General features: G+C 41.4%; 1 protein-coding gene across 1 annotated transcript in view; it reads left to right on the top strand.

Moving 5' to 3' along the window:
* Positions 1 to 14053, top strand: part of LOC144762429 (cytochrome P450 2K1-like) — a 457464-nt gene that overhangs the window by 338354 nt on the left and 105057 nt on the right. Inside the window, exon 7 of the mRNA XM_078647611.1 lies at positions 9402 to 9586. Within this exon, the coding sequence (XP_078503737.1) occupies positions 9402 to 9586 (185 nt within the window). The remainder of the gene's footprint in view (positions 1 to 9401; positions 9587 to 14053) is intronic.

Below are 14053 nucleotides of genomic sequence, written 5' to 3'. Positions count from 1 at the left end.
ATATGTTCTTGGATATGTGACAGTCTGGCACTTTTGAGTACACTGGAGTATCAGAATCACCCTAATAAAACTGGTACTGTTTTGTTTAGGTGTGAATTATAGTTGATAATGTTTCCCACAGAGTGGGGCCTCCTTCCCTGAGTTGCCTGCAAGGTTGAGGTGAGGTTTTAATACCCTACTATAGAGGGAAGTAAAGCATGATCTATGGTTGATATCCATGTGTTGACATATGAGTATGTCAGTAGCAGAGCACTTCAATGATTTATTTTTCAGATATTCCATGAATTACCTGACATAACGACACAGGAATACTGGTTCTGTATCAATATTTTTTCTTTATTTACACTGTATATATTAGCAGCAGCAAACATAATTATTCTTGTTGGTCCTGAAGCAATCCACCGATACAGGAAACTGATCATATGGCTGAAACATGTCGACCTTGTGCCAATAGTAGTTTTAAATATATACTAGTTTTTTGCATTGCATTTTTAATCCTCTCAGGGAGAGTACGTAAATAAATTTGTGGTTGTGCATCAACCTAGGCAGTTTTAACATTTCACTTTTTACTTTAATTCATCACATTATTTCTCTCTTTTGCTCTGCACCCTTACGACTACTTGAGGCTCACATATGGGATTTAGCATCCATCCCCTATAGTAATAACTGAAAGAAAACATCTCTGAGCTCCTTCATCACAGTGAAGAAGTCTCAGCTCCCAGTAGGACTAGGTTTTCCTACTGGTAAGGAGGAACCCATATGATGAAGCATGTCCCCTACGGGTGACTGAGGGTTGTAATCCTTAAGGGATAATTTCCCCCTTATTGTTTTTCTTGTTTTTGGTTAACACAATTTATGCTTGATGCTTGATGAGAGAGTTTAGATATACACTGCATTTTACAGCCTAGCATAGGCCTACGGTGCGTTGATTAGACCAGAGGAGACAGTCTGTTGTTTATTCTGTTTAAAGGGGAAATTTCTCCTTGCAGGTCTATAAACCTGATTCCCTGGGACCCCAACCCCACCTCTTGTTGTTACGCATATTTTTCAGCCCTTAAAAGTATTGGATTAATATGTGAAATGTACAGAGCAGCTGTAGTGAGACTGAAATGAATGCATACCCGAATCACTAAAAGAGATCCTTCCTGCACCCCTTCAACACATGCAGATCAATTGTAAACAGGCCTGAAGCTGGAACCCACAGTAAATAGGTTAGAGAGATGAGATTTGAGTTTTTGAAGCTATTACATTAAAATTAAAATAAACACCCACTGTTCACAGGCATGATTGCATTTAATATAGCAAAACGGTTCCAATGATGTAAGCCATTAGGAGAAACACACAAAAGGTTCAGAGAGGCCATTGGTGTTATCAGTAGCCCATTTCACCAACTAATTAACTACAAATGTGTACGAAGTGTGCATGCCTGAAAGTTAACCCGATCTTGCAGCATTTAAAATGTCTGTGACCGCATTTCTATTTTACACTGTGCAGACACATCAGCTGACACTGCTGAAGGATTCATGAGCAAATAGTTCGGAAGGAAAATAAATATTTTCTTGTGAAATACTTACTGGTTTTTAAATAAAAACGACAGAAACAAATAAACAACTCTGTTGTACTGCTTGAGCATGGGATCATGTGACACAAAGCACCCAAGGCCGAAGTAGGCATGTATTAAATATCCAACAAATCGTGCCTTTGAGAGTTAAGCATACCAACTCCCTAATTGCCTTAAAAATACTACTATCCTAGAAAGCAAGAGCTTGGGTTTGTAGAACATCAAACACATCCTTGTAGCCCGCCCACTCAGTGTTGCAAATCACCAAGATTTGCAGCACTGAGGAGCGCCCCTTGCACTTGGTGAAAAGTGGTTATGAGTGCAGCCTTCTAAATCACCAAAATATCTGATCCACGTTCAAGACATGTTGAGGTTTAAGTTGACTAATAAAATCCCAAACCGTTCTGAGAAAGTCAATTGTAAGTGCCTTTTGAATTTAACCACTATGCATGTCTCCACTGATGCCCAAGAATTACCTGATGTCAAGTGACAACATAGAGAAGAAAGGTTGTAGGAGACAAAAATTAAGCGTGCTGCAGCATGCTTTTTCTGTATGCACAATGAAGCCCCTCCTCCACCATGCACCCTTGCATGGCCATAATCAGCCAGTGTATGTTCAGTGCTTGTGCCATATAGAAAGGCATGAGGGGGACTGTGAAGGAGACTGCGAGGGGCAGACCAGCATCTAGTGCAACACGTGTGAGATTAACATACAAGAAGCGACAGCATAGGTAAGAAAGGTTATAGGAGATGCATGTGAGATTAACAAACAAAAAATTAATGAAGTCAATTCTAGTTATTACGGGGTTGTATTACCTCAGCTGTGGCACGGAGAGGCATTGTGTGATCTTGGCTTCGAGTGTCAATGGCAGTTAGGAGACCCAAACCCGAAGTTTCTGTTCCCTTTCAGAAGTCTCTGGCTTGGGTAGTATGTGTGCTGTACTTGCCCAGATCTTTCTGCTAAACCTGTGGAAATGTGCTTTTCAATGAGCACACCAGTGCAGGGGTCACCCTTCTCTGTCCATGGGTCCTTAGACCAACAAAATAGAGATTGGCACTGAAGCTGGAATTCAAAGAATAAGTTTATTAATCACTCATGAGTGGGACTACATCCACGCAGCACTCTCGAGTGCTGCCTGAGGTAGTACATTGAAGTCACAGAACACAGCCCTAATATACAACTTTTTCTGCACTGGTAAGCATGTGGATACAAATAGAAGGAGGTACCTGCCTACACAGGATCAGTTACCGACAAACATGGGCAGATAGGAAATCACTTAGTCAGCAAAGTGGGAGGGGGAGCAGGAGTGCTTATGGCAGCAGAAAGGGATTGACAGTGGAGTCTGAGACCAGGTGTTCTGGCAGCTACAAACTCTTTAGCATGCATATTGATTTTAGCTGAGTCAGGAAGTCAACTAAAATAGACAGCACAGGCAGGGAAAAAGACGAGCAGCAGAGGATGGGGGAATTACATAGCTGACAAAATGGATGCCACAAAGAAGATGACTTCAATTCATGCTAACGCCAATTATTTTCAATTTCCACAGATAGCCCTTTTAGGATTAGCTGAAGATATCTCTATGGTTTGGAAGGTACATGGAAGATACCATTTACATCTATTCTCATGAGTTCATTAATTCCCTGGTCCATTGCTAGGCGGGCATTTATATTCTTAGCATTTTGTTTAGTCAGTATAGACAAGGTACAGGTAGAAATACAAAGGGAACAGAGCATCGGGCCACGTTGAATACATAGGCAAGAAATGAAAAGAATCGCAGCAAATATACATAGAGCTGACAGTAATTTCCAGCCCCATACAGTAAACATGTTCTATAGCCATCCAGTCAAAGTCTATGTCCCTGAATCCTGGTGGATTTCAGTGGCTATTTTGTGCATCTTGGAAATCGCTTCAAAAACTGAAGGGGCATGGTCAGGGATGTATATGCAGCAGCTTCTCCCAATGATGCGACATGCTCCACCACTGTCGGCCAGGATCACATTGAGGACCATCCTGTCTTGGAGCACCACAATTCTTGCAATTTGTAGTTCTTCTGTGATATTTCTACGCGCCATGGCTGTCTGATTGGGTCCAGCCTCTACAACACATGTCAAGCGCCTGATCTTCCTGCTGTTTAAGGCCGCACCAACAAAGAAGAATAGTCCCAAGTTAAAGTCAATATACTGTAGTAGTGCAGTATCAGTTTGATCCACCTCATCATTGTTTTATTTTTCTCTTGAATCGGCTCTTAGAAATGTCATTATACAGTTTATAGTCTTTATGGTAGGCTGCAGGTGCCAAAGACACAGGTGGAAGCAAAAAGGACACATAGCAGCTTCCAGACCACCCAATAGGTAGGTGGTAATAACCTTTACTTCCACAAATGAGATAGGTGTTGTATGAGGGCCAAAAACTACTATTGTTGATTCCAGTAACATTCAATACTAAAGTACAGTCACTTTTCCCACAGGAATACTGTCAATACTGCTCACACAGAGATCCGCTCGAGCTTTAGTAACAGCAATAACAGAAGGCCCATTTCCCTAGGTTGTAGGAGTGTTTGGGAAAACATAGCGCGCAGAGGAATTTCCTCGACGATACTCCTCCATTTTCCATACAGTTCCTTTAGCTTGTGGATCTCCTTCCTCATCAGGGTAACACACTTTATTCAACTGTGCCATGTGATACATAGGGTGTGAATAGGCTGTGGGAAACTTCCATTTGGTCATTTCTTTATTCCTCCAAGAGCCCTCATCATCCAATGCTCCCTCCTAGGACCATTGGTCTAATTCATCGACAGAAGCAGATTGTTGCATGTCCAACACTTCTTACCTGTCATCCTGCCATCGTACAGCCTGAGATTAAACTACATACATAGATGTGGTACTACTTTGCATTGCAGTCTCACGAGCTGTGTAGTCTGCAAAGGCAATGCCTGATCCTATTTTGTCAGTCACTTTCTTGTGTGCGCTCCACTTAACAATTGCCACTTTCTTAGGATATGTCAAGGCAGTGAGGAGATTATGTACTTATTACCCATGCACTATTTGTGTCCCATGTGAAATGAGAAAGCCTCTTTCTTTCCAAAGTAGGGCAAAGGTATGTACCACTCCAAAGCGTATTGGCTATCAGTGTAAATATTAACAAGCAAATCTGTACTAAGCTCACATGCTCTTGTCAGTGCTATCAACTCAGCAGCTTGAGCTGACTGCTGTGGGATACAAGCTGTCTCAACTACTGTCTGAAGTGTTGTAATTGCATAAGCAGCAGATGTAGTGCCATCAGGCAAGACCCATCAACGCACAATTCCCCATCAACACTAGAAAGAGGTGTATCTTATAGGTCAACACAACCCTTTGTTCTTCAGTAAGGGATATACAGTTATGTAGCTCTTATGACTGAGACTGAGTAGCTGGAAATGGCAATAATGTAGCAGGATTCAAACAACTTTTCAGTGTGATATGAGGAGCCAAACGTGTCAATTCATAGCCTGTCAAACGGGCACTAGTCAAATGTTGTGTTTTCATTTGGTTTAATAAAGCATCAACTGAATGAGGTACTAGCACAAGCAATCTATGTGACAAGACTGTTCCCTCACTCTGACGTATGGACGCAGCCGTCGCTGCCACCGCTCGAAAACAACCAGGCAATGCGCGAGCAACTGGATCAAGGACAGCTGAGAAATATGCACAAGGATGTTGCTTATCATCGTGTGTCTGTGTTAAAACTGAGAGCACCCAACCGTCCCTTTCGTGTACATAGATTGTGAAGTCCTTAGTGTAATCTGGAGTTCCTAATACTGGTTCAGAACAAAGAGTGTGACGTAACTGTTGAAAAGCATTCTGGCATTCAGTGGTTCATGGGAGAGGCATCGGAGTGTCTTTAGTCAAAAGGGCCAACAAAGGTTTAATAATGTGAGAAAAACTAGGGATCCACTGCCTACAGAAAGAAGCAAGGGCAATCAATGCATGAACATCCTTCTGAGTATGGGGCCGAGGCATCTCCAAAATAGTTTGAATGCAATCTGGTGTGAGTGCACGTCCCTCCTTAGACAGAAGGTGACCTAAGTAGGTAACCTAGGGCTAGATGTAGGTAATTCTTATTTACTACTTCTTAAATATCGAATTTTACCGATTCGGTATTTAAGAAGTGGTAAAATAGAGGGCGGGGGATGTAGGTATTTCAGAATCCGTAAATACTGAATCGTTAAGATTCGGTATTTACCGATTCAGTAAATACCGATTCGGTAATGCCCATTGATTCCTATGGGCCCTGAAGCCCATAGGAATCAATGGGCAATACCGAATCGGTATTTACCGATTCGGTAAATACCGATTTTTGCAAGGGTGCAGGGGGTGTCACTTTGACACCCTCTAGCACCCCAAAGACGGACATGTGTGCCATGTGGCACACAGACATGCCCTAAGGGCATGTCTGTCTGTCACATGGCTAGGTGTACATGCACACATGTGCATGCACACCTGGATTCGGTATTTTACCACCCAATTGGATTGGGTGATAAAATACCGATTCTGTAAGGCCTTAGGGACTCTGAAGAGTCCCACCTACATCTGGCCGTTACCGAATCGGTAAAAATACCGATTCGGTATTTTACAGAATCGGTAAATTTACCGATTCGGTAAATTTACAGAATCTGTAAAAATGGCCCCCTACATACCAAATACCCATTTACCGGTCGGTAACGGCCGAAATCAGCCGTTACCGACCGGTAAAGGGCTTCCTACATCTGGCCCCTAGTGTCTACAATATTACAATTTCTTCCGAGAGACTTTGTGATGATGAGAGGCAAGGAATGATAATAGGGACAGTGTTCCGACCTACCCGAGGCCCTCCGCTCATTAGTTCTCAGTCATGTTAGCGCCAAGACGCCCGCGGGCATTCGTGCGCTCTATAAATCCTATAATCAAATCAAATCAAATCACACTGTTCAGGGGTATCAGCAGCCAACAAGATGTCATCGAAATATTGAATAAGAGCCACCTCTTGAGGTACAGGAAAAGAATCAACCTGCCTTTTCAATGCCTGGCCATAAATGCTAGGACTCTTTGTATACCCTTGTGGAGCTCTATAAAATCTGAAGGATCGATTATTCAAAGTGAAGCTGAACAAATAGCGGCAGTCAAGGTAAATAGGTATCGAGAAAAATGCATTCTTCAAATCAGTGACACTAAATGTAGTGTCAGTAGGAGGAACCATAGTAAGAAGTGTTGTGATGTCAGAGACTACCTGGTATTGGGGCACTAGGATTTTGTTAACTTCTCATGAATCAATAATGAATCTGTAAATTTTAGTGTCAGTGTCTTTTTTCAAGATAGGAAGAATAGGGCTATTACAAATGTTATAAGGGACTTCTTCCACAACCCCCACTCTGATCAAATCCTGAACAATGTGCATTAATACTTCTTTGCCTTCCTGAGATATTTTATATTGGGGCAGTCGAGGCAACAAAGCACCTTCCTTCACTTGAATATGTACTGTTGGGATAACCATTTGTCCCACATCAGTATCTGATGTAGCCCACAAAGTACTAGGTAACAATGCCAGAGCAAAATCCTCTTTAATGAGACAAGACCTCTCAACCATTGGATACTTATCATTTAAAATAACACGCACACCTTCTGGGGAACAACGTATTGTAGCACGGAAATGTTTAAGCATATTGATACCCACAATGTTAACCGTGTGTTAGAGGAAAGCAAAATTGGACATGCTTCAGTGAATTTATCAAGACTAAATGCAAGTGGCTGTAACGGTGGGCTAAGTGTAGGTGTCCCATCGAATCCAATCAATGTGATCATTGCGCCTGACAGGGAAGCCCAAGGAACCAATTTTTTAGACAGAGCACTATGAGTAGCTCCTGTATCAACCAGAAACTGATCAGTAGAACCTAAGATGTTTGCCCTTCTGATCTACTGGGACCTCAACCAGTTCCTAACCCCATACTAGGCATTCCTATGCATAATTATAATCCCCAAGACTATCAGTCGAATATTCAGACATTTGATATTGATTCTGTCTGTCAGTATTATTAGAATAATTTGGTCCGTGTTCAACTGCCTCAAACCTGGGATGATTCCCTGAGCATCCTCTCATGCTTCCCCTACCCCGTTGATACTGCTGACCTCACAAAAGGGGGCACTCAGAACGCCAAATGTCCAATGTCTTTACAATAAGCACACTGATCAGAAGACAAAGTTGCTCAAGAGAAAGGGGGTAAACCAGGGGTATATACTGCACATCCACCTCCACCACTACCTCTGAATGTTGGACCGTATACTTGAGCCAACATAACTTTTGTCTTTAAATCCTTAACCTTCTTATCCTCTTTGCCTTTTGCTTAAGATTCCTGACGCTCATAATATTGGGCCATAGTCAAAAGGGAGGCTGGGGAAGACATCCATGAACTCTCGCTGGCCTTTAGGCGGCTAACTATTTCTGGCAACATGTTAGCGACAAATTTGTTGATGAACAGATGCTTACCTGTGTCATCTGTCAATGACTGCCCACTAAAGTCATGAAATGTCTCTTCAAATCGGGTAAAGAAATCAAAAACGGACTTATGCTAACCCAAATTATTTTCGATTTCCACATACCCAGCCATGCATTTGACTGCTTGCACAAGTAAGCAGGAAAGAGAGGGCAGGTTGGTTGCGTCTGCCAGACAATCTTTTCCCCTCCTGATTTTCTCAATACCCTGGCTGCTTTCTAGGTGCTGAAACTAACTTGTTAACTACAAAAAGTGCATTTCATTTCAAATAGGCATAATCTACAATTCACTGTGAAAAGTTCACTGTTTTTTGGTGCAAACTATATCCTAGATTGTAAACAAAACAACATGCACATACAAAATAAAAAGGAACAAAATGAAATATTCTAAAAACACAGCCTGATCGGAAAGCAACTAAAAAAAAGTCTACACACCAACTTAAATAGCCAAAAGTCCAAGAAGACACGTAATAGGTCACTACTCCGGAGGTGTAAACGAAACAACAAAAGGAGGGTCAACAAAATCATACTAGCCACATACATGAAAGCTTTTTTAAACGGCACACAAACAAACAAACCAATCAACAGCAATTGGCGGGATACTAGCCCATACAGTGATTACAACATGTCTTCAAGACAGTGCATGCATACTGCCAAGGCTCGACCTAAAAAGAGAAGGGGTATGGACAAAGATAACAGGCAATGTCTTTCATAAGGATTGACCGCAATTATGCATTGTCGGTTGGACAAATGTAAGAATTTTTAAATGTTGAACTATCTATGAATTGCACTTTACATATGAACACAAAGTTATACCTTCTTAATATAAAAAAATGCCCAACATTTTTTTCATTCTCCTTGAGATCAATTTATAATAACGATTGAAAATAAACAAAGATATAAATAAATTCATTATTGTTGTTGTATCTATTGCTTCTTTATCAAGGGATGGCCCATTTGAGCTAACATTAGCCATTGACGAATAGATGTAGGTCGAGTGGGAGGTTCTTTATATATTCATTAGCTTGCAGTTACATATCTCCTTTGGACTCGTTATGGCATTACTGTGGTCAAATGAACTTTCAGTTCCCACAGTTAGTTATTAAATGAGAACAGCATGGTGCAGTGTGGTCCTCTGACAACATTGGGAGATAATTTACTTTCTTAGAGGGTCTTTCTCCCCAAACCATATCCCTTACGTTGAACACATGCATTTGTTTTTATAACAAACTTTATGTGTTTCAGTTCTTTGCCCTTAAATCCCCATCTCAGACATTTGCTTCAGAACTGAAAAGAATGTCACACCTGTTTCATATACTTTATTTCTGGTTTCAGGAAAAGTTCAAGAAGAGATTGAAAGGGTTTTGGGATCTGCTCAGGCGAGATATGAGCACCGAAATAGTATGCCTTACACCAATGCAGTCATCCATGAAATTCAGAGGTTTGCCAATATCCTGCCCATGAGCTTGCCTCATGAGACCGCAACAGATGTCACCTTTAAAGGATACTTTATTCCAAAGGTATGTGTATTATTTCAGAAGATTGCTTTCTATTGATGTGTCAAGGTATAATTTGCCTTATGTGAGAAAGTGGATTAATAGTTGGGGTGGATGGTAGCCCACCATCAGTAATAAAGTTACTTGTCTCGTTAGGTTGAGTAAAGGTTTTAGTAATTTAAACTCGAGCTCAACCATTGGTATCTATGGTACAGAGCATTTTCCTTAGATTTTACAGCTGAAGAAAATGTTAAAGAATAATTCATTCTGATGTAAAAACATTCTTATATACAAATCGGGCAACACAAATATCTTCCAGCAGTAATTACCTTAGAATGATGTCATCTAGGTACCATAGTTATGTATGTTCGTGTGGATCACTATTATTATTATTAATGGTACAGGCAACCCATTCGATGTCAAACCCATAGAAGCAGGTCAGGGAGGAATGTATCACGACCCATCTCTAGGGGTCCCAGAGATCAGAGAGAGTGCCTCAGTGATAAGGAATTCCAATCAAGAAGGACCTGATGTTAAAAAACTCAGCAGACTCATAGCTGACCAAAATAAACACAACTCAGCAAAACTGGTCCAATCTAATGTCTAAGCAGCTGATGCATGAGATTAATAATTTTACATAGGCTACGGGAAATGTGGCTTCATAAATCATAACATCAACTCCACAGGATAATCACATCCAGTGGAAAACATGCAGTATCTGGTGTGTATGCCGCTGAAGTGTAATGTGCAAGACATCATGAAATAAATAATAAATATATTTTATGGCTGCCAAATACAATCTGCAACATGGCCATATAGTATAGTGCATAGATGGAATGAAGGTACAGAAATGGTGAATACCAGAAGTAACAGAGGATAACCCCTGTGAGGTCAATGGTAAAGCAATGCTTATGGCAAAGATTAATCAGGAAACCAGGGGACCTCAAGATATTAAAAGCAACCCAAAATGGTTCAAACAGGACATGAATGTCAGCATACCTTCAGGGCTTCAATAATGCATGTGAGTAAGAACGAACACACAAAGGTATCTTGGGGCCTTATTTCAACTTTGGCGGTTGGACGCCACAGATCCACTGCTAACGGCAGGGATTCACGATGCCTGGTGGTCTTGCAGATGTGTGAGGCTAGTAATATGCTGGTGGTGCTGCTATGGCTATGCTTTTAGTACAGTACTAAGGGATCAAAATCTGCACTACACTATAAAAAACAGTGGAGCACAGCTATATGGAGCTTGTTTCTACTACTACTTCACTGCCCAACTGAGATATATGATAAAATGGACTATGCCCCTTATACTACCTAGGGCCAGATGTAGGTGGCTAAATACCGGTCGGTAACACCGAAATTCAGTAAATTTCAGCGTTACCGACCAGTATTTAGCCATTCCTAATGTAGGTAAGGAATCGGTAAATAAGGAATCAGTAAATACAGATTCCTTATTGCTCTTGTATTTAAGGAATCGGTAATATCGATTCCTTAAATGAAATGTAGGAAGCACATTAATGAGTGCTTTTGAGCCTTAAGAAATCGGTAATTACCACCAACTTCGAGTTGGTGGTAATTACCGATTTTCTTTAAAAAATCACTCTTTTGTTTTTTGTTAAGTGCCTTGTGGCACACATTCATGCCCTTAGGGCAGGTATGTGCGCCACATGTGCACACATGCACATTTCAGGGGTGCAACAGGGTGTCCTTTGGACACCCTGGCACCCTTGAAATTGCTCCCGCTATTGGCGATGCGGTATTATCGAATCGCTAATAGTGAATGTCTTCACATTCATTTCTATGGGCCTCCAAGCCCATAGAAATGAATGGGTAGGTATTCCTTATTACCGAATCTCAATTACCGATTCGGTAATAAGGAATATTAAGGATTCCGTTTTTTTTACCGAATCTTTACCTACATAGGAAATACTTATTTCTTAATAGCGAATCGGTAGAATTCCCTATTAAGAAATCGGTAGTTCAGATTTACCTACATCTGGCCCTTAGTGCTTTCTTGACCAGACCATAGGAGGGAGTCACCTCCTAAAAACATCGGCCCCCTAGGTGTCTATATCTCCCCAATAGTGTGAGATATGGTAAAAGCCTAGGACAGAACTGCTGCAGTCAGGGGATCTTTATTCATACCCTTCCCCACTCTTGCCCATCGTTGGCAATCCAGCCTTTCCGCTGGCAGTGACTGGTATATAATATCATACCTGGCAGGATGCCAAATGCAGAAGAATTGGTGATCTCTTTGACCATAATGATCTCAACTTTGAACAAATTCAATCCAACTATGGGGTTCCTGCCCAGAAGACATGGTGATACAATAGTAATAAGCAATGGGTTACTCATCCTCTGGTCCAAACCCATGCCTGCAGATAACTCACAAAGTTAATTACAAAAGCACCTGCTCTCAGACATATAGGGCCAGATGTAGGTAGCCAAATACCGGTCGGTAACGGCCGAATTCGGCCGTTACCGACCGGTATTTGGCTTTTGAGATGTAGGTGCCTGAAAACAGGCCATTTCGGTAATTTTACCGAATCTGTAAATATACCGGTCGGTAAATTTACCGACCGGTATTTTTACAGAATCGGTAAAATCGAGATGTAGGTGGGACTCTTCTGAGTCCCACAAGCCCTACAAAATCGGTATTTTACCATCAAATACAAGTTGATGGTAAAATACCGATTCAGGTGTGCATGCACATGTGTGCATGCACACCTGTGCCATATGACAGGCAGACCTGCCCTTAGGGCAGGTATGCCTGCCACATGGCACCTGAACCCGTTTTGGGGGTGCTAGAGGGTGTCAAAGTGACACCCCCTGCACCCTTGTGAAAGTCGGTATTTACCGATTCGGTAAATACCGACCGGTAAATGCCCAATCATTCCTATGGGCTTAAAAGCCCATAGGAATGAATGGGCATTTACCGGTCGGTATTTACCGAATCGGTAAATACCGAATTTTACCGATTCGGTAAATGCACATCTGTATTTACCTACATCTCGGTACTTCTATTTTACCACTTCTTAAATACCGAATCGGTATGATTCGGTATTTAAGAGGTGGTAAAATAAAATTACCTACATCTGGCCCTTAGTTTCCTAAATAAGTCTCTTGACACCAGCAAATCCCTGACCCAAAAGAGATGAGAGGGACAACTTGAACACTCCATTACACCAAAAGAATGGCCATCCATACTCTAAAGGATCCATTTCTCTTTCAATGAATTAGTGAGAGAGGCCATGCTCACAATAACTCACTACTGGCATTATACTCAAATCAGGATGGCAAAATGGAAATGTGGCCCCTTTGAGGGATCTTGGCTTACTTGTCGAAGCCCTGACACATTGACTCAACTTCTGTGGAGATGTCCCAAGCTCAAAAGATAGTGGGTGCACATTGGGAGTATATTGGGAATGTTTACACATCTGTGACATCTTTTACACAAAGAACCCTTGCTTCCTTAGCTCTGTACTACTGGGACTACTGAATGCGCTGACCTGTAGGCTGGGCTCCAGTAGGGGGAAAGCCATGGCACTTGCCCTATGTACTGCCAAATAAGTCATCAAGTCAAAGTGGGGCACAGACAGGACACCAGAACATGCAGACTGGCTGCACAGACTTTGGGACCACATATGAATGGAGAAAATGACCACTTTTCTGGAGAATAAAGTACCACAACTCTACAAAATGTGAGACCATGCATAACATTTCTGGCACATGAATTCAGAGAACTCACATGTCTTAACTAGCTACAAGTGATGCTACTCTCTGCGTGTGAGGCTATGACCACCTAAAACAAAAGGAAGTTGACCATAACAGATATTACACACTGCTGAATGGAGCCTAACAGCACAGACTACTCTTACATCGTACCCAACCTTGTGGTGGGAATTATTCTCATCTTTTTTCCACACACACCTGTCTTACTTCACCCCTACCCTCTTCACCTCTGCACCCAGTGCCTCTGTGCTTCACCCCTGTTGCATCTTATCTGTCGATGGATGTAGGTGATAGTATGTGAATATTTAGAAAATGAATAAATAGATTTGATCCATAAAGGTGCAGCCTTACTTTCTGTTACAGTGAACACCAATATCTTAATTTCTGTTCAGATCAAGTAAGATATCATTCCTAAAGCTGGATACTTGAACCAGCTACAAGGAGATTTTCATAGACTTGCATCCAGCTGGAAATAGATTTGAGTATTGTTGATGTACATTTGTAGTTTAACCTTATTCTGATCTAAGAGTAGAGCCATGAACAGTATATAGATGTTAAAGAGCATGTAGGATTTTAATATTTGTGGTACTCTGCAGCATACTAATCGAGAAAACGATTCCACTAGTGAGGTAAAATAATAGCCAGGATAATAAAGTGAACAGCAACACCTAAATATACACAACTTCGAAATTGTTCTACAGTTGCATTCCCAAGAGTCTGGTTGTAAGTTTTCTTTTTCCCCAAATATGACGA

Source organism: Lissotriton helveticus, chromosome 6 (assembly GCF_964261635.1).
Source record: "Lissotriton helveticus chromosome 6, aLisHel1.1, whole genome shotgun sequence".
Taxonomy (NCBI): Eukaryota; Metazoa; Chordata; class Amphibia; order Caudata; family Salamandridae; genus Lissotriton; species Lissotriton helveticus.
This window is presented reverse-complemented; position numbering and strand designations above follow the sequence as displayed.